The following is a 22146-nucleotide window of genomic DNA, read 5'->3' on the forward strand; positions in this document are numbered from 1 at the left end:
CAACTAAATGTCTGTTGTAACAAACACTGTTGAGATCCCAGGGAAATAATGTCTCCATACCTCTTGTCCTGTCATTGAAATAAAGAGCAACAGTGAGCAAAATACTGATTTTTATGGGTTGTGCTACTCTTGATTCTAGAGAGACCATTGTTTAGAATAGAGAGAGAATTTGAACAGTGAAAGTACTAGGGAAGATGAAAGAAAGATTGATTACCTTCTCAATTCCTTCCTCTCAGTGTGCATGTAATATTTTCTTATATAAAAATGTATCAGTTCAAAGTAGAACACAGTTGCACCTGGTGCTGAGAAACATTTTCCTGTGCTAAACACTCACATTGCTCTTAGATTTACATATATGTCTCTGGCATAGCAGCATAGCAGTCATGACACATGAAATACACTGATATTGAGATAGGCATTGAACATTTAAATTACTGATAGTTTTATTTTTATCAAAATATTTAATAAATGTCACCTTTCTATAAATTTAAATACTTGGAATTTGTTTTACACTTTAATTTTAATAGATTGTTTAAGCCTTAGAAAAATAGCGTTTGAATGCTTGAAAATAATTTTTTAATTTTACACTATGAATATGGTTACATTTAACTTTTTAAGTTTTTAGCTCGTTAGCATCAAGAGTGCAGATTATGTGAAAGTCTTGATTATAACAATATAATTGGTGACTTTGCTGAAGTCAAGAAAACTTTATGGTGTTATGTATGTATTTATAGATAATACTTGTCTTTATTCTCACCCAACCATTTCTGGTCTGCAAATAAAATACCTAAATATATACAGTAATAATAAATAGTCATTTGATATTATTTTGATTGTGTAACTCTGAGAGAGAACACAAACTTTACCCCTATACTTCTACACTCAACATTCAAAATTTGGTAACCAGATATTTGTGGGGTTTTTCTCCATACACCAAACAGCTTATCAGTGGACACTGAGTATCTTCTAATTCAGTAAAGTTCTGACACTCTATTAGTAGAGTTAGTGTGCGAGCCCATAGGATGAGGGGTGAAGTCCATACTAGGTACCAACCAGGGTTTCCACAAGCCCTTCCTTTGTTTTGATGAATTCATTAGAGTGGCTCACAGAACTTGAGAAACACTGGTTGACTTTTAACCTGTTTATTATAAATCATTTTATAATATAGATGAACAGCCAGATGGAAAGGAGGTTTGAAAGGGTCCCTAGAGCAGGAGCTTCTCTCCTTGTGGAGTTGAGGTACACTGCTTTCCCCTCAAGTGGATATATTTAAAATCTGAAAGCTTTATTTCCTATATTTCATTAGGTAACAATTCACAAAGTATGTCATCAAAGATGTTCATATCTTTTCATGTTATTAAGCATTAATGCAAAAAGAGGTGGCAGACTTTTTTGGTGTGTGGAGTTGGAGATTGAACTCAAGAGTCTTGCACAGAGTGCTAGGCAAGCACTCTACCACTGAGTTACACCCACAGCCCTAGGTAGGTGGTATACATCTGTTTAGTCCTATAAAAAGTAGTATTTAATGTAAACATACAAAGAAAATGTTATGACCTCTGTATTTTCTTCTCAATACATTATGATAAATTTATGAATTATTATATTAGACATGGTATTATTTTTGTTACTAAGTTTTTTCTAATTTTGCAGAAATATTTTTGTTTGGTTGATTGGTTGGTTGGTTTTTTGGTACTGGGTGTTGAACCCAGGTGCACCTTATCACTGAGCTACATCCCCAGCCCTTTTATTTTTTATTTTGAGACAGGGTCTAGCTAAGTTGCTGGAGGGACTCACTAAGTTGCTGAGGCTGGCCTTAAACTTGCAATCCTCCTGTCTCTGCCCCTTGAGTTGCTGGCATTGCTGTCATGTGCTACCATGCCCGCCATTTTGTAGAAATAGTTGAAGCATTAAATTTTACAGCTCATACTATTTTTTAAAAAAGATGACTTGGTGAACATTCATAAATAACTCGTGTGGCAGTTGAAACCATTGTGCTATCATTTGAGGACAAAATACAGGGGCCATGACCATTTCTCTCTTTTACTAATGTCTTTTGAAGTGTTACCAAATAGAGGTATTTCTTTTTCATCACAGGAATACCATAACACTTTTTAAAAAATTCCATTTGCAGAATCTCATTTGATCTTCACATCCAAGGTAAGCTTTTTTAGAAATAGAAATTGGGACTCAAATGACCTACCCAGAGTCCTGTAAAAGAAATTGGCAGGGTCAGACCAGAACCCAGGTCTCTGACATTATCCTCTTTCTTTGCTTCCCAGTTTACTGGGTTCAGTGAAGCTCTGAAACATATCACTATATACATATACATATACATATACATATCAATCATATATAACATTTAGCAACTATAAATGAGTTTTCTTTAATAATGAACAGAAAATTAATGAGGGTAGTTGCAACAAGAAAAATAGCATTTATTAAGCGTTTCATATACTCTGCTACTCTTCTAATGAATTAATTTTATAATATTGTAGAATCCTTATTTCATAGTTGATAAAATTGAGTCACAGATATAAGTGAAACAGAATGATGATAACTTGGATTCTGAAGAAAGTCTATCTTCTTGGATCTTAATAATCTTCACCTGCCTTCAAATTGCAAAGGAATTTAAAAATAAGATCTTAAAGAACACTAGGGAATCAATATAAGATGTACCTATCAAATAGGTAACAAAAACAGGTAATAGTAAAAGTGTGCCAAGAGTATATTAAATACAATTAATGGTTCTCAAAAATGTGGTACCCTGTCCAGCAATATCAGTATCGCCAGAGGATTGTTTAGAAATGCAAGTTCTTGGGCCCTATCCAAGACCTACTGAATCAGAAACTCATTTTGATATGAAGTCTAAGCAATTTTATATTAACTTGTCCTAAGTGCATTTATAAACTAAAAGCTTCAAGTTAATACACAATATCTTGGCAATGGTTATTCAGCTTTTAAAATATTTTTATCCCCAAGAATATCTCCTGAAATGATTACAGGTGGGGAGCAAGCATAAATTGTAACTATTTAAACCTTTCAAAAAGCCATTCAAAATAGTATACCAGTTGTCACTAGGGTATGTATTTCTAATAGGTTACATTTCAGTTCAGTTCTACATAGTTATAAGAGCTTCTTCAAATGTAGCTCCTTTAATGGTTGCTTCTTGAAAGGTGTGGGAGCATGGTAAGAGATGGAATCTGGTTGAAAGTTAACTGACTTATCTAGTGTTGACCCGGTAGAACTGGAAGGCATGTTTCTGCTTCAGTTTTCTGACAGGTTTAAAATATCCTCAGAGAGGCTTTTGGAGCCAATCACTTCCCCCCCTATATTATAGATAAGGATTGGAACAGACAGGGAGTGTTTTAAGAGGCTTGCCTAATGTTTTACAGGGCTGCAGTGGAGCGGCAGGGAAAGGGAAAAAATAATGAGGCATCTGAAGACAAGACAAAGCTTTCCTCCACCTCCAGCCCCCTGCCCTGCTCTTTTATTCCTAACAGAGCCTGAAGCAGCAGGATGATGACTCACAGGGTGAGGCACACAATCCTCATGGCCCTCCTCCTCTTCCCACATGTCGCTGCACCATCACTTCACACAGCAGTCACCATAGCTCTTGCAATTTCAGTTTTACTATTTTTATTTTGCTCTGTATTTGAATATTATTATTTTTTCATACAATTATTGGTCTTCATTTATGTGCTTTTTATAAGAAACTATGCATCTCCAGGTGTGTTTTTTCTTGTTGAGGTCATATTTTTCTCCATCAGAGATTGGTGTTTTTGATAAATAAATGAGTTCGGGGGTGGGGGAAGGATGATATATATCACTTTGTAATGTAAGTTTCTGTAAGACATTTCTTGTGATTATTCACCAATATCTGTGCCCTTTTTAAGTCCATAGGTTCAGGAATTATTTTAATACTCATCAGTAGATATAAAGTGTTCTTTTTTTTTTTTTTTTTTTATTCTGGAAGGCCTTCATTGCACTGGTCAGATTTTTGACCAAAGAGAAAAAGGAGATGGAGAGTGGTTAGAGTGAACTTCCTCTAGAGGTGACCCTATCACCAGTTTTTAACAGGAAATGGTTGAAGAAGGGAATGGGATAGAGGGAAAGTATTTTAGGTCCAAAGGGCAACTTAGGTGGAAATTAAGACAATTTCTGCACTCTCCAGTTTATGAAGACAGATCAGCTAAGTATAGCTGTAGTGTAATGTTAATAATAAGATTAGCTAATACCTGAGAAGTAAAGTACCATCTCATGATGTATTTAGGCGCTTGACTTTAACCTGGTGGTTTGCCTAGTCACTGAAAGAATTTAATAAAATAGCTTCCTAGGTTTCATTGTCTTACATTCTCAGGCAAGAAAGTGTGTTAGAACTGCATGGCAATTTTTGAAAGGGGTTGCAGAGAAAGGAAGAGAAAAGAGAGAAGCAGTAAAGATATTGAATTATCTCTACATATTTTATTTATTTCACTAATATTTATCATGACTATGTACCAGACCCAGGAAGATAATGATGGTAAATGACCATCCTGCTTTTTTTTTCTTAACAAGATGATGTGTTAGGTATATTATTGTTTTACTGCAGAAGTCCTTTTGTTGGATACACTTTAGAAAGGCTTTGAAGGCCCTTAGAATCCCAATATTATGTTTCCTACCAAACAGTAATCATTCAGTATATAAATTTTTATACTGTAATTAGAACTAGAAGATTATTTAAAGCAAATGGTGGTGCTGGGTATTTAACATGTTTATCAGTGTTCTGTGTATGCTTTAATAAAGTGAAATATATAGATATTTTTAAATGGTGAAATAGTTCTCTTTTATAAAGATCCAATGGAAACATGTAATTTTTGAAAACTGGCACTTTGAACAGATATGTTAAAATTCAGGTGACACCCAGTTTTCAGTATTTATTTATTAAGTTATTTTATTTCTGAAAAAGACTACTTAAGGATCTAAAATCTCTATAGAAGGTATCTTCTTTGCTTAGATTAGCCAGAACTCTGCTTTTTAATTTATAATTATGTAATTAGGGCCATGCCTGTGAAGTTTCAAATGGTAGTATTTTAAGAAAGTAAGTACATACATGAGGATTTTTCACATTTTTTGTTTAATTGACTCACAATTGTTAACATGTACTTTGATAATTGTGTATCCTAAGGATGTTCTTTGAAGAATGTTACTATATGTTTAGGAGAAATGAGATTATGTTTATTTATTTAAAGAATGGTTGTTGTAGTTTTTATTTTAATTCATTAGCAGTAAAACATTAGCATGTAAATCTTTTATATATTTTTATAAATGTTAGCAATTTTTAAGACTTGGTAAATAGACTGTGCTTTAGCTTTCTAGAATAGACTACAGCTTAATTGTGTGTGTTAGAATTTACCTCTTGTAATTCAATGGAGAATGTTTTTCTGTCATGCTTTGCTTTCGTAGAAATTTTCTTTTCCTATAATAGTTTGTTGTTTTGTGTAATTTCTGGCCTTAAGTTATTTACAGAATCTAGCTTGAAAATCTTAAAAATGTTGATGTTTTGAAGAAGAAACAAATAACAAGTAATATTTGTGCAGGAATTTTAAAAATCAGCTTGCTTTTTATGTTTCCATTCATATAGGATTATTGCATAAAACATAATTAAAAGATGTTATTGCCACTTTCTGCATTTGTATAGATGAATTAAGTATTTAAAATTTGTTATTACTTTGAAGTAATAAAAAACCTACCTATGTTAAGTTTGAGGTATTAAACATTTTGAGGGTCGGAGTTGTGACTCAGTGGTAAAGTGCTTGCCTCCAATGTGTAGGGCACTGGGTTCTTTCTTCAGCACCCCATTAAAAAAAGACGACGAAGAAGAAGGTATTGTGTCCATCTGCAACTGAAAAAAAAGTTTAAAAAAATTTTTGAAGGATGGTAGAAAATAGCTTTAGATAAGCATTTAGGCATTTTGTAAAAGGTGTTTGATATTAAGAGCTCAAACTCTTTTTGACATTTTGTTAGTAATTCAAAGTAAATTTCTGTGATTATTCTAACTTGCATATCTTTACTATAATATTTATTTACTGAATGCTTGTTGTACCACTTAGTGTTTTAATAGGACAGAGAAAATATTAAAGTTATAAATCTCAGGGATTATAACAATCAACTATACAGTTGATTGAAAACTATGCCATATTGGTTAGGTTGAAAGCAACAGAAGACCTGACTGAAACTAGTCTTGAAAATAAGGGTGTTTTGGTTCCATAGTTTAGCTATTGTGAATTGAGCTGCTATAAACATTGATGTTGCTGCGCCACTGTAGTATGCTGATTTTAAGTCCTTTGGTATAAACCGAGGATTGGGGTAGCTGGGTCAAATGGTGGTTTCATTCCAAGTTTTTTGAGGAATCTCCACACTGCTTTCTGTAGTAGTCACACCAATTTGCAGTCTCACTAGCAATGTATGATTATACCTTTTTCTCACATCTCACCAACATTTATTGTTGCTTGTATTCTTGATAATTGCCATTCTGACTAGAGTGAGATTTGCATTTCTCTAATTATTAGGGATGTTAAACAGGTTTTCATATATTTGTTGATCAGTTGTATTTCTTTTTCTGTGAAGTGTCTATTCAGTTCCTTAGCCCATTTATTGATTAGGTTATTTACTTTTTGGTGTTAGGTTTTTTGAGTTCTTTATATATCCTGGAGATGAAGGGGGAAGGCTAGAGAAGAATAGAGTTACTTTGGATTAGGTAGAGGGGGAGTGAAGGGAGGGGAGGGAATATGAGGGTAGGAAGGAAGTATAGTAGAATGAATTAGACATTATTACCCTATATACATATACAGCTACACAACCAGTGTTATTCTTCAACAGAAGAATGTGTCAAAGTGCATGTATAATTAGAACAAGTTTTTAAAAAGTGGGGGCGGGATTGGGAAAAAGGACAGGTATGTGTTATATCACATAACAAAATTCTAGCAGTGTGCTGAAGAGGCTCTGTTGAAGTGGACTCTCTCTATCTTCCCCTTGCATTGGTTTTGTTCTCATACCTACCTTTTCATGTTGGCAGAAACAGCTTCAGGCCTTGTATCTGCACATAATACCATTGAAACAGCACTGTCTAATAGAACTTTTAGTGATGATAGAAGTGTTGTATATTTGGGTTGTCCAACATGCTGACCAATAGCCATGAGTAGCTGTTGAACCTTTGAAATATAGCTAGTGCAACTGAGAAACTGTTAGGGGTTTTTTGTTTGTTTTAAAAATTCAGTTTAAGTAACCACATGTGGCTATTGACTATTTAAGCATCAATAAAAAATATTAGATCAATTGTATCCCAGAATGTCCAGCAGATATTCTAAAATTAGTTTATTTGCTTTAGGCTGTATTCCTTCCCACATCCTATGCCCAGAAAAACTAATGATAGTAGTGGAGAGAGAATGGAATATGCTGACTGGCTTATTCTTGCCGGATGTTTTACCTTTAGGACTTGCTCTATCAGTCGTCCGGATAGTGTGATTTTTGCATATACTTTACATATACATATATATCTCAGTAGAACAGTTAATAGAGAGTTCAGAAATGAGCTGATATGTATATGATTAATTGATTGACAAAAATGCAAATAAATTAATGAGAAAATGAAAGTTTTAATACACTGTGCTGGAAAAAATGGGTATCTGTTGGGGAGGGAAAAAATCCTAGTATTATCTCATATTGTATGCAAAATTGTGTTCTAGAGGGTTTGTATAGGAGATTAATATGAGGTGATAAAGAAATTGGATATAGTTAATAGAGTGACTTAGTACCAAGCTGTGTCATTTGACACTTGTGAGATATATGTGTGTGTGGGGGGTGTATTGGGCAGCCTTTGGAGGTGTTTAAAATTTAGGTAGTCAAATCATTATTGCACAAATATTAATCTGGCAGCAGATAATCAACATTGTAAAGAAGTTTATAACTTTTAAAAATATAATTTATCCCATCTTGTAATCATGATAGTTTTTTTGTTTTTTTGTTTTTTTTGTTTTTTTTTAGTAATGGTGAGACTTGAAAGAAGAGGAATGTTATTCCATTTGGTTTGAATGGAGAGGGGAGATTATAAAGTGGAAGTTTAGGATGTATTCCAAAGACTGTAATGTATTCACACTTTATTCTTTTTCTTAATTGATCTGTAGAAAATTCGAGTGAATCATTTGTTTTAAAAAAGGAAATTTTTAGAGTTGAGCACCATGTTAACATTCCCAAATATTATAAATAAATAACCTTTGTAATAAAACCTTCAGTTTTAAATTCTTTTAAAAATCACTTCATTGTTATTTTCTATGCACAAATGACCACATGATCAAAACTATTGTGAAAAGAGGTTGGTATAAAAAGTTTAGGAAATTAAAATATAGTTACTTCATTTAATTGATAAGGAAGCTGGGTCAAAATTGTCCAGATCATATTAGTACATAATGACAAAACCTACACTTACATAATGACTTTTGAAAGACTGTAGATCTTTTGAGGCAAGACTTTACAAAAGAATATTAGTATTTTCAACAGTGTTCAGTAAATATCCAACACACAGTTTACTGAAGATTTGAACCAAAGGCAGCATTGCTTACTTCATTGTTAACCCATTTATGATACTCTTAAATTAAAACTCCATCAAATATTACAAAAACTAGTAGGGACAAAAATATTAAGTTTGTTTTATAAGTGGAAGGAAGTCAATAGTGAAGGAAATGTGATTCTTTTTACTCTGTAACATTGGAAATGATTGACTTCTTTAACTCATCCTTACCCCTCACGTCTACTCATTCTATGTATTATTCCCAGCCTTCAGAGAAGTAAACCTACTTTTAAAAATAAAAAAGTACAGAGGTTTCTGATGTATTGAGATTTATGCATTCCTAAAAACCTAACAAACTGCAAAACTCATATATCTGTGTATTCTGAGAACTAATGCAAGTAATAATTGGGGAGATAACTTGAACTGTTCAATTAGGCAACTTAGTGTAGTTAGTGACTACCATGATGAGATTATAAATGTACAAAATTACTTGAATAGAAATGCTGGTAAGCCTTTCATTGGGATGGAATTGGTGGATCTTAGGACAATACAGATGGAAGTATAGTGGTGAGCCAGTGGAGGCTGCCATTAAAGAGGGCATGGGAAAAAGTACAATCTATAAGACTAGGAGTACTCATCTAAAGCCTTCTTTTAAAAATTTCTGGTAATACAGATTAATACTTACATTGTCAGTACAGTAGCCAAGTTGAGGGATTTTTCCTTTCCTGCTAAAGTTCTAATACTATTCCCGCTTTTCTGGTTCCGCTTTCCTAGGAAAAAAATCACCAGCAAACCAAAGTGACTTCTTTATTATACTGATATCATTTCCTAGTGCCATTTGCATCTGAGCTAGTTTGCATTACAAAAACATATCATAGTAGAGCAGACTATTGTTTAAGTACACAGAGGTTTTTTTCTCTCTTCTTTTTTTTTATAAGATAATGTGTCCTAGTTTACATTCATGTGGATTAAAGACTGCTATTTTATTTAAAAGAAAATTATACAGAGTAGGAAAGTTATTTTTCTGAGATTTTTTTTGGTTTTTTTTTTTTTGGTTATAAAGAAAGTTATTTTCAGAAGTTTTATTGGGCTTTGTTTTTTATGTTTCTGTTCACTGGCAGTCTTATCATACTAGGATATAGTAATCAATAGGTATGAATTCCATATGATAATTATTCATGATCATAGTAAATATTTTCAAAGCTTTCAGTAACCTGCATGAAGTACTATATAAATCATTACCCAAATATCTTTCACTATTATGACATTGAGTGCATATTTTAGTTATTTATTGAAGTATGTAGACATAACTGAGATTAACCCTCTAATCTACTTTATATGTCAATGAACTTGTCCTGGACATTTCATATAAGTACATAAGTCATATAATATGTGGTCTTCTGTGACTTTTTTCACTCAAGGTGATATTTTTAAAGCTCATCCATATTGTAGCATATCTTAGAACTTCATTCTTTGGCCAAATGAGATCCATTTGCTACTTTGAAGTTTATACACAACTTTTTGCAGGATAGTGGTGCTGGGGATCAAAGTGTTCTACCACTGAGTTATACCCCTAGACCTGTGAACACTTTTTTGTATGGGCATATGTTTTCATTTTCCTAGGTATTTAGCTAGGAATAGAATTTCCTGGATTGAATAGTAAATTCTTTTGTTTAACCTTGATGAGCTGCCTAAATCTTCCACATCTAACTTAAAATAATAATAATAAAGCAAAAACATCAACAAAAATAGCTTATTTGGATATCATTAGAAAAGCTTAGTTCATTATTTTTCTAAAAATACTTACTTACAATAAAAAGTTCAGTATTCTTGGGCCAGGTTATCTAGATTAATTCACTTGCTAAAAGACAACTAAAAACAGTAGGTGAACTGTAAAAAATATTTCATAATATCAAAGAGCTTCAAGGACTATGCTAGGCCAAAATCTAAGAGAACAGAACACAAAAGTCAAGAATTCTTTAAAGCTGTAGCTGCCCTAAGTAATTTGCCAGGATAAAATAGCTGAAAAACTGAGAGCATCCCACTAGTTAGTTTCACTTTCTTACTGATAAAATAGGCATGCGTTTGGCTGGGATTATGGCTCAGCGGTAGAGCGCTCACCCAGCACGGTTGGACCCGTGTTTGATTCTCAGAACCACATAAAAAGCATTGTGTTGTGTCCATCTACAAAAAAGATTAATTTCTCTCTCTCTCTCTGTCTCTGTCTCTCAAAAAAAAGAAAAAAAAAAAAGACCTGAGTCACTGTCCCAATAAATTCCATGCAGAATAAATCTAAGATAAAAATGAAACAAACTACACAAAGACATGGTGAAAATGCAGAAAACAAAAGACAAGTAAAACAGATTTATCCTCAAAACAGTGCTAATTCTAAATACCAGCAAATTAAACCTGGAGTTCAGTGATAAATGTGCTAGGGTAATAGAGTAGGAACCCAACCTTGAGTTTTATATACAGAGAAAATATCTTCAAGAATGAAGGGAAACACTTGTATATCAGCTTTGCAATTGAGCTACTTTATGCTTTGGAAAAGGGCCAAGACCAACTCAAGCTGCCATGGTAAGAAAGCAGGGACTACTGCAAGTAAGTATGTGAAACTAGCCAGTAGGATGCTTTCAATGAATTTTTTTGGATGAAAAAGGCAAATTAAAGTATCTAGTAAACAAACAAAGGGGTAGTGAAGAATCAAAAGCCAGGACTTTGGAGGATACACTTTCCTGACTTTTCAGGAAAATCAGCCTTGACACTGAAAATCAGCATTATCAAAGAATTTATTTAAGTGGCGACATCTAAAACATTCTCCCTGGTGACTAGTTGAGACCAGACTACCTGGTGGCTTAGTATCCAGCTCCTGGAAAACCAGGGCCCCAAAATTGTAGAAATTGAGGGAAGCAGTGGAGGAGGTATTACCATACTTTAGGATCTTTACAGTCAAACCTAGGATCATAGAACTGAGTAAGATCTTAGAATTCACAGAAGCCAGAGCCTAAACAACATATTTCTCACTGAAGAAGATGTGGTTAGGATCATGGAAAAACTGGGAGAAAAATACGAAGACATGCTTTTGACCAAAGACATAATAAATGTTAACTCTTCTCAGTGGTTAAAGTGGTACTAGATCACAGTGCTCTTATCTATTCTCCTTTTGGTTTGTTAACTGTTTGAAGCAATCTGTTGATTGGCTAAACTAACACAGCATAGTGGAAAGAGTACTAGTTTAAACATAAGAAGACTCAGATTCTAATTCCAGTTATGCTACTTTATAGCTAAATGATGAGGTAGGATATGGCATGAGTACTTGAATCTCTCCTGACTTTAATATTCTCTTCTATTAAGATAGGAGATGAACTACGGAATCAGAAAGGTGTCCATTTTCTATTCAATAGGTATTTTAACCTAAAAAAAAATTTTTGTACTAGGGATTAAATCTAGGGCCTTGCACATGCTAGGCAAATAGTCTTCAGCACTATATCCTCAGCCTTAAAAAACAAAACAAAACAAAAAAAAACTTACCTTGAGATAGGTTTTCACTAAATTACCCAGCCTGGCCTTGAACTTGATATTCTCCTGCCATAGCCTTCTGAGTAGCTGGAATTAGAAGTGTGCACCATTATACTCAGCTTTAACATACTTTTTTCAGCATATATATTTTTTTTTCCCCTACGGTGCCAGAAGATTGAACCCAGGGCCTTGTGCATGCAAGGCAAGCATTCTACCAACTGAGCCATATCCCCAGCCAGCATATATAATTTCATTATTCTCCTATTCCTCAAAATTTTTGTTCAGTGGACCAGTTGCCAGGAAAATATAATTTTAGCAAAACAATCAGAAAAAAATAATCTTATTTTCAGAGAAAATAATTCTTATTGTCAGATTTACAACTCCAAGTCCAGATGGCCTCGAAGTAATTACTAGTATATTTTTAAAGAGGAAGTAATGCATGTATTTCACAACTCTTCCAGAGAATAGCAAAAGAAGAACCTCTCCTTTTTTCATTTTTTGAAACTAGCCTAACTTTGGTAGCAGAACCAATTAAGAGAATGCTAAAGAAAACTAGAATTTATGTTCTGTCTCACTGAACATAAATGGAAAAGTCCCTAAGCAAAATATTAGTTCACTTTTTTGTGTTTGCATCTTTTTTATTGGAGACATTTTCGTTTTCACAATGAAAACTGTCTCTACTGCCTGGACACTTGTTTAGACTCTGTATCAGCTTCCTTTACAGTTAAGAATGAACATGTGACTGAGTTCTAGCTAAATAAATATGGATGGATATGATGCAGGCTGCTTCTAGGCCTGACCTGTGAACTATTTCCCACATGATCTTCACTCTCTCTTTTATTTGACAACCAGGTGTAAAGAATCCAGAAGGGGACTTAAAGGTCCTATATGCAGAGCCACAAGATAAATGACTCTGGACAGGGTTGGGAGTGTGTATCTGCTTGGGAGAGAGTATGCTTAGCATTTATGAGGCTCCGGGTTCCATCTTTACGAGCTTCCTTTCCCCCCTAAAACAGAAAAAGACTCTGGGCCCTGAGTCTCACATAAGTTTCTCTGAGACTAAGAAATACCCTCCTTGGGCTTTGTATAAACAATAAATAAACTTTCATTATGTAAAGCCAGTGGGATTTGTGGATTTTTGTGTTAAAGCATCTATTTATGCTAATACAGAAATTTAATCCCAGATTATACAGAAGGGAAAATAGATCATAACTAATTTGGCTTTATGCCAGGAATGTAGCATTATTCCATATTCATGAATTGGAAGTCTTAATATTGTATATAACCATGCTACATAAAATCTGTATAAGTCAGTGAATTGCCACTCAGAATTCTAAGGCATTAAAAATAAAAACCTTACTGATTCTGCAGTTCAAAGGGAAAAGAGACATGAAGAAAGATTAAGGTGAAAAGATTTGTAATAAGTATATTAGAGTAATTTTAAAGCTATAGTAACTAAGATACTGTGGCATTAACACAATTACCAATGACCAAACATACTGGTAGAATAATAGCACAGAACTGGATCCATACAAAGATAACTAATATATAATGACGTGCTATCACAGATCAAAGAGGAAAGAACAAACTCTTAAAATTAGTCTGAGATTGAATATATCTCAAATCCTACACTAAATAATCTCCGGCAAGATTACAGACCTAAATATGAAAGACAAACCTTTAAAGCTGGTTAGAGGATAATATAGGAGAATACCTTCATAATTTTGGGGTGGGGGAAAATTTCTTATATAAGACCTAAAATCACTATTGTAAGGATAATGAAAAGAAAACAATGATATGTTTGACTATATTAAATAAAATTAACCTCCCTTCATACAAAGATTAAAATTTTTAAATGCCATAAAATGGAAAAAGATTTTTATGATACATAAAATTAACCTAGGACCTATACTGACTGCATTTGAAAGAACTATGTACCAGTAAGAAAAAAGCAATTCGTAGAAAACTTTGCAAAGTTCTTGAATAGCTGCTTCACAAAAGAGAAAATCTAAACGGCCATAGATATGAAATGTGTTGAATTTCACTAGTAATTGGGGGAATGCAAATTCAGTATTCATTAAAGATAGAAATGTACACATTGGTAGAACTACTTTAGTAACAGTTTGGTGTTGTCTATTACAGAATTCATGTATTTTGTGGACTACAGTTCTATTCCTGAGAATTCACTGTAACCACTCATGAATGATGTGTAATGAAAGATCACATACAATATATTATTCTCTGTGGTTCTGTTTGCATATAGTCAGAGTAGGCAAAGCTAAATTCTAATTATAGGATATGTATCTATGTGCTAAACCTATAAGGAAAATCCAGGAAATTGTCATCACAGAGTTAGTATAGTATTGTCCTATATGGGGAGAGGAGAAGTCGGTTGATTAAAGGACATATATAGCATTCTGGCTTAGGACTATTTTAATTGAAATGACTTTTTCACTTTATAATTATTTTTTTTAATTTTCATGTACCTTTCTTTATGCATGTTTCAAATTTTTAAATAATTGTTTTGAGTATTTTCAGAATGACTAAAAAGAATAGTATCTACTTCAGAATGGAAATACTTATTAAAATCGGGTCAAAAGAGAACTTTTTCACATTTAAAAACTTCTTATAGTCTAATTTGAATTCCTTGGAACTTAAAACAAGTTATTCCTTTATTTACAAGTAACTATGTTGTGTGCACTTGTATTATATTGGAGGTATTAAGTATCCATTCAGCCAGTATTTGTGGGTATTTACTGCTCAGCTGGCTTCAGAAAAAAAAGATTCAAGATACACAGTAAAATTGTGGATTGATTTATTGGATTAGCTCCTTGTGCACTTAAAAAACATGCATATACACTTTTTGAGTACTTTTAATTGTATAGTTTCACCTGTAAGTGCTGTGATTCCATTAGTTTAGAATGGAACTTGACAGTTATCTTACAAAGTTTAGAATGTATTAAGGCTGGGTTGTTAATTTATTGGTAGAATGCTTTCCTACCATGTGCAAGGCCCTGAGTTCAATCCTTAGACCACTATAAATAAATAAACAAATAGATAGATAGATGATAAATAAATAAATAAAATATAGTGCATATTGAGAATTTTGTAATTCTTTGTACATGGCAGTTAAAACTTCAGTCCTGTCAGAGGTTCTGGCAAGTAGCATAGATTCTCGAATCAAAAATTTAATATAGACTCAAAATTTCAGAAGTGCCAATTCCTTGAGATACCTATCCGTTTTTCTCTAAGCCCCTACATGATTTAAATGTGGTTTGTACATGTTTAAAATGAAAGATAACCTGTTTTCCTTAACTCTGTAAACAAACATTAGACATTATAGTAATACATATATTTGTGTGTATGTGCATGTGTGCATATATAAAATATATACACTTAGAATGGAAAATGTCCTGATTTAACTCTAAACAAACACCAGAGATTGTTGTAACTCATGTATTTTTATGTATATGCCATATGTGCACTTATAAAATATAGGTATAACTTCTGTGGAAAGTGTACATGTCTAAAATTTTAACTATGTAACTATTTGCTGAATATTTAGCATGAGATTTTAAACTAAAAGAACCCCATTTAAAATGAACTGCCTCTGCTCAATGAGTAATCTGTTTTTATATATGCTTGTTTAAGGTTATTATGTAAAAGAAAAACATGGGTATACTTAGAAAAAGTCTGAACGGCATTATTCTCGCGTACTTGAGTCTCTTTCCTTTCTCTTTTTTACCCTTCTCTTATTCTTTCCATCTTAGTTTCACCAAGAGGTTTAGTATGTAGACTGAAAAATGAGAGGCAGATGTATAGGGTCTGTCAAGCAATACCATATACCCAGAATTCTGTCAATGTTTCCTTGAATTTGGAAGGTAAGGTTACTCATTCTTTATAAGTAGAATAGAAGAACACATGCCTTTAATCTGGCAAGTATCTTTGTATCAATTGTCTTTGGCCAAAAATGGTAAATAATTGTCACTTTCAGGTTTAGGACCCTTGTGGATTCTAGGTTTTGGAGGCACAAGCCAGACTTTTTTGGGAAATACATAATTTGGATGAGGATACTATTAATTTGTGACCTAAAGAATCACTGACAGTTTTCTTCATTAAGTTTCTTTGGGGCTGGGATTGTGGCTCAGAGGTGGAGTGCTCGCCTAGCATGTGTGAGGCACTGGGTTTGATCCTCAGCACCACATTAAAAAAATAAAATAAAGATATTGTGTCCACTTATAACTAAAAAACAATAAATTTTAAAAAAGGTTCTTTAATTATAAGTGGTGGAAACTCATTTGAAGTAGCTCAAGATAAAGGAGACATATGGCACTCAAAGACAGGAAAGAATATTTGAATTACTGAAGACCTGACACCAGGAAATCCATCTTTGATGATATCTGTGGTCTCTGCTACCATGACTAGTTTGCAAGGTGACTCTCTTAAAGGCATAACTGATGGTCTTCGTGTAAAATGAATCAAATTTATAATTTAAAAATATTGGAGTGAATTTATGGAGATAAGTTTGGTCAGTTTCCACAGGGTGATTGATAATCCATGGTATTTCACAGGAAACAATTTCTATGGACAAAAATTATTTGCACAAACTATCCATTTTCTTGCAAGCTAACTAATGCTTATATTTAAAAAGTTGTAAAATAGCCTAGTCAAAGAAACAATGGTAGCTATAATCTGAATGGGAGTGGGGGGAGTCTAGCCAGAATACTCACTAAATTTCAGGGGTTTACTGTTTTTCCTTAAATTTGTATGGAAAATTTAAACTCAAGAGCATATATATATATATATATATATATATATATATATATTTATATACACATACATACATACATACACACACACACATATATACTTATTAGTTACAAGAGCCTTTATATATATATAAAGGCTCTTGAGTTTAAATATCACTCTGTAACTAATAAGTATGTATGATTACTATGTATTCTTAAAAAAATGAGTATATTTTTAAAAAAAATTACTAGTGTTTCAAAGAGTCTCCCAACTTTAGAGGTATTTGATCAACAGAGAGAAGGCTTTATCCCTCTTTATTTGGTAAAACTGGTTTGTTCGATACAAAATAAACAAAAACCCTCTTTTTAAAGTTTAATTTGGACATTTCTAGCACAGAACAGTTGAAGATGTGGTGTAGGATTCCTACTTCCCTGAATATGGTTAAGGCAGAACCTGACCTACTCTTCTCCCACCAACTTCATTTCACTTTAGGTTATGTTGGCTTCAGATGGAAAGGAACCCAGGAGATTGTAGGTTTTGATGTTTCGGACAGTCCCACTCTTTTTTATTTTAATTTTTATCTTTTTAGTTGTAGATGGATACCTTTGTTTAATTAATTTATTTTTATGTGGTGCTGAGGATCGAACCCAGTGAGTCACACATGCCAGGCAAGCACTCTGTCACTGACCCACAACCCCAGTCCCAGACAGTTCCACTGTTAATGCTGTTATCCCAAACACATTTAATTGCAAATTATCACAAGAATTAAGGATCACTCTTTAATTTCTTAAAGACAAATACTGAAAAGTCAGAAACCTTCTCTAATCATACTTCCTTAATATTTTAATATTGTGTTAATGTATTAATATTATTGTGATATAATAATAATACAGATCATTAATCAACTATTTTCAAGCTATTTTTTAAATAACACATTACTTTTTTATTTTAAAAACTAGTGCTCAATCTAATTGTGAGTCATATCAAGGGCTGTTGAACTCTTTTAATCTGCTGTCAGCGATGAGTGAAGAGTAGTTTCATACTTGTCTCAGACAGATTGAAAGTCAATAGGCCACAAAGATTTTTAATTTGTTAACTATTGTAGGAACCTGAAAAAAAAAGTCACAGCTGGTTAATAGGTAAATCCAAAGATCAAATATACAAACCCATCAAGAAAGCCAAATAAGTTGGCTTCATAGATTAAAAAAAAACAAAAAAACTAGCTTTTCCACAATGGGGAAAAGAAATGCATTGAACTTCTATGGTACAAAAATCATTTGCATTCTATCTGAATAGAGTTGTAAAATAGTTTAATGACAAAGACAAGAACTCCATAGAGTCAGATAACTTTAAAGTTTATGTGCTAGACAATACATAGTTTTTCTTTAAAGATACCATAATTTTTATAAATCTTTTTTGGTCCATTTAAAAATATTTTACATTTTATCTTTACATAACTAATGTTGAAAGGTAAATGTTAACTAAAGACATATACTTATTTAAATCTTACATTTTGTACCATAAATGACAGCATGCAGAAAGTACCTGCATTGGCACAAATCACTAAAAAGAAAAACCATTATTAAAATCCCAGTTCAATTTAACTTTATTGGTGACAGCTATAAAAAGTTTTTTTTTAAAGTGCTTAACTGAGCCTCCAAAAATAAGATTTGTCTTCTGTGGAAAAGGATTGAAGAAAAATATAGGTGCATTAGTTTTCAGATGCCATTTAACCTTGCCAATTAGAACCTTTAAAAGTATTTGAAACACTCATATGAAGGATTTAAAACAGATTGTATCAAGTCAGCTTGAACTGATTAATTACAATTGCTTATCAAATGTTCACTTTAGCAGTTTGTAATATAGATTTCAGAATACAGTTAGTAAAGGAAATCCAGGATAAGTCGGCTTAAATACACACCACTGAAATTTAAAGTTATTTTGGCACAATTGAGTTTTTCCTTAAAGTTGCCATTGATGGCACTGAAATACTGTCAGTCACATTTACAAGAAATAGTTCCTTAGCTGGGAATGTAGTGTGTGTGTGCGCGCGCGCACACACACACACACACACACACACACACAAATAGTTCTTTGAAGTTATGTTTACTTCAGGGTGAAAGACAATACTTTTCAGCAACAGCCAGACAGTGCATAGTGCTGGTATTCTTAATAATTTTTTTTCCCCCAGAGTTCCCATAGTGAGAGCCTTTCAGACTGAGTTTTAAATTGAGCAAATGTTTTTATTGTGGGTAACTTGAAGTATATGAGAAAACTGAAGCTGGTCTGTTTCTTTTGTGCCTCACCTGGCCTTGTTAATAGATTACAGAATTCCACTTGTTAGTACCAGTGACACAGGAGAAATTTTTACTATTATGCTATTTGGTAATGATAAAGAAGACAGAAAAAGTCTTTTTATGGTAGTTAGGTCCTCAAAACAACTCTTCATGTTTGGTGATAAGGAGACACAAGTTGGCTGTTGAACAGAGGTACAATAGCTTGTTATCTACAGAGTTGATACTGCCTCCTAAATTCCCTGGCTGTGACAGGAACTCTTCTGAAGTGAAAGCTTGCAGAGCCAGTGATACTGGAGTACTTTCTTTCCCCATAATTAAGTTAGCCTTTCTCTTGCAGGAAAAAAAAAAAAATTCACATTTTTTTTTAAACAAAGGCTGTATTCTTTTTTCCTCTGTAGATTAAAAAAATGTTTAAAGAAATGGTGATTGCTGTTTGTGGAGAGTTCAGTGATAACATTTCAGTATACCAAGAGGGACAAAACTGAGTTAACTAGTCTTTTATGATGTGTGAAAATTAAGAAACAAGCATCCAGTGATTAAAGACTAGAATGAATCATTCTTTTCATTATAATATCTGTGTATAGGTACTTGTTATATTTGGTCTGTTTCTCAGTTATAAGAGTTCAATGTGTTGTTCATTATTCCAAGTGTTAACATTTTCAGTGCTGATAGGAGCTTGCAGAAATTTGGCAAGTAGAACGTGCTACCATGGATGGGGTGGGTAAAGGTCTCCATCCCTTAGTGTTCTGAACAGCAAGACCTTTTATGACTAAGTAAACATAATGTCCACGCAATTAGATTCATAGAGCTTGGTGTCGTGGGACAGATGTTAGGGAAATAGATGTAGTGTTCACTATATGTTCTTGTTTAGTAATTATGTTTCAGTAAGAGCTTCAGGCATTGAGTGGCACATTCCAAGAAAGTTGAGAAGCTAACATACCTATAGTAATGTTGCTTATGATTTTCTTCAAGCATACATAAATTAAAAAAAAAACAATAAAATCAAATTTTGAAACAATTTTGCTTTGCTGGGCATGGTGGCACAAGCCTATAATTCCAGTGGCTTGGGAGACTCAGGCAGGAGGATTGCGAGTTCAGAGCCAGCCTCATCAAAAGTGAGGTGCTAAGCAACTCAGAAAGACTATGTCTCTAAATAAAATACAAAATAGGGCTAGGGATGTGGCTCAGTGGTCGAGTGCCCCTGAGTTCAATCCCTGGTAACCCCCCAGCCCCACCAAAGAATCTGGCTTTGGAAAAACTAAGAAAAAGTTCTTAAATCTTGATGTACTGTGTTTGCATTCTACTTTCTTAAGACTAAAAAGGGGCAAAATAAACAAAATGTTTGTAAGTCAAGTTTTAAAGGATACTAATATGTATTATGAATTTAAAATATATATTAAATCTAATTTAAATAATTTGTGACGAACTCATCTAGAACTAGTTTATCAAACTTTCTAATTAGGTAGGCCTCAGTAGAAAATTTTAACTTCTTAATACTTTTGTGGAGTTGGTTGGAAAATCAACAGTCTTAAAACTATTTAAGTTGTTGAACCCAGTAATTCTACTTTAAAATAATACCCAAGAGTATTTTTTAATTTGACATTATAAATGTAAATGAACATTTGAGAAGCTAACATCTATAGTAATTGTTGCTTACAATTTTCTTTAAGCATGTACAGATTAAAAAAACAATAAAATCAAATGTAAATGAACATTTACATTTATAAATCTCCAATTCCTTGATTTTTTGTTTTATTTTATTGGTACGAGGGATAGAACTCTGGGTTACTCAACCACTGAGCCACATTCCCAACCCTATTTTGAATTTTATTTAGAGACAGGGTCTCACTGAGTTGCTTAGCGCCTCACAGTTGCTGGAGCTGGCTTTGAACTTGCAATTCTCCTGTCTCAGCCTCCCAAGCCTCTGGGATTACAGGCGTGTACCACTGTGCCCAGCTCCAAATCCTTGATTTTTAATTCTTTTAATTTTAGACAAGTTGTTTTATGGTGATTTTAAAGTTAAAGAAATAGAAAACTAACCATCTGCTATATTTTTACAACCCAGTGTAAAAAAATGTCAGTATGCTCCAGGGGGAAGCTTTAACAACACTCAAGAAAATTCTGAAGAAAGTCAGTTCAGTGGATTAAAGCAATCCATGAAGCAGCTCTGTAGATTGAGCTAATAAAAGGGAAAGGGGTGCATTCCATATAACCCTGGAATGCAAATTGTAAAAATATGTAGTCAGTAATATATACATCTTCATACAAAAGAATCATAAGTCAGATATAAATATTAGATTTGAGCTTTTATATTTTATTATTTTGTGGGAAACTGTTAACATTCAAGAAGAAATTAGAAATGAAATTTTTGAGATTCTGGACTAATTTCTAGTGACTGAAATAAATTCTCATAGGCAGAAAGGAAGTCAGTAAATAAAGTTGCTGAAATGCTCAGTGCACTATAACTTCTCAAAGCATCATTTTGGTAAATTTGTAATTTATTTCTTTATAAATTGGCTCTAGCACTTAAGTTGATCAGGTTGTATTCACATTCTAATTGTTAACCGTTAGAACAATGTGAAATTTATATTTTTTAAGAAGTTCTAAAAGGAAGAATCCAAACAAGTCAATATTCCTTTTATTTTAATGTACAATTGAATTAATTTTATTAGGTCTTAGGTTTACCTTATTTGAAGAATTAGTACTTCTTTGATCATTTGAAAACCATTTCAGTGGCTCTTAAATAATTCAGTTCATTCAATCTGTGCTCTCTTAATAATACAAAAAACAAAAAAACTCATGGAAAGTTAGCATTATTTGTGTGTGAATTTTCCAATTGTATTTCAGACTTTAAGAAAAAAAGGCCTTAATGGTTGTGAGAGCCCTGATGCTGACGATTACTTTGAGCACAGTCCACTCTCGGAGGACAGATTCAGCAAACTAAATGAAGATAGTGATTTTATTTTCAAACGAGGCCCTGTAAGTACTTTCATTTTACCTCTACTTTTTATTTGTTGATCCTTTTTGTTAACTTCA

General features: G+C 33.1%; 1 protein-coding gene across 7 annotated transcripts in view; it reads left to right on the forward strand.

The window, feature by feature from the left end:
* Window positions 1-22146, forward strand: part of Mef2a (myocyte enhancer factor 2A) — a 151659-nt gene that overhangs the window by 93160 nt on the left and 36353 nt on the right. For 3 of the 7 annotated variants that reach the window (XM_077800280.1, XM_026394708.2, XM_026394705.2), the window contains exon 4: window positions 21958-22089. The exons of the other annotated variants lie outside the window; for them this stretch is intronic. In XM_077800280.1, the coding sequence (XP_077656406.1) occupies window positions 21958-22089 (132 nt within the window). The remainder of the gene's footprint in view (window positions 1-21957; window positions 22090-22146) is intronic. 7 annotated transcript variants of the gene reach the window in all.

The sequence above is a fragment of the Urocitellus parryii genome, chromosome 6 (assembly GCF_045843805.1).
Source record: "Urocitellus parryii isolate mUroPar1 chromosome 6, mUroPar1.hap1, whole genome shotgun sequence".
NCBI classification, from domain to species: Eukaryota; Metazoa; Chordata; class Mammalia; order Rodentia; family Sciuridae; genus Urocitellus; species Urocitellus parryii.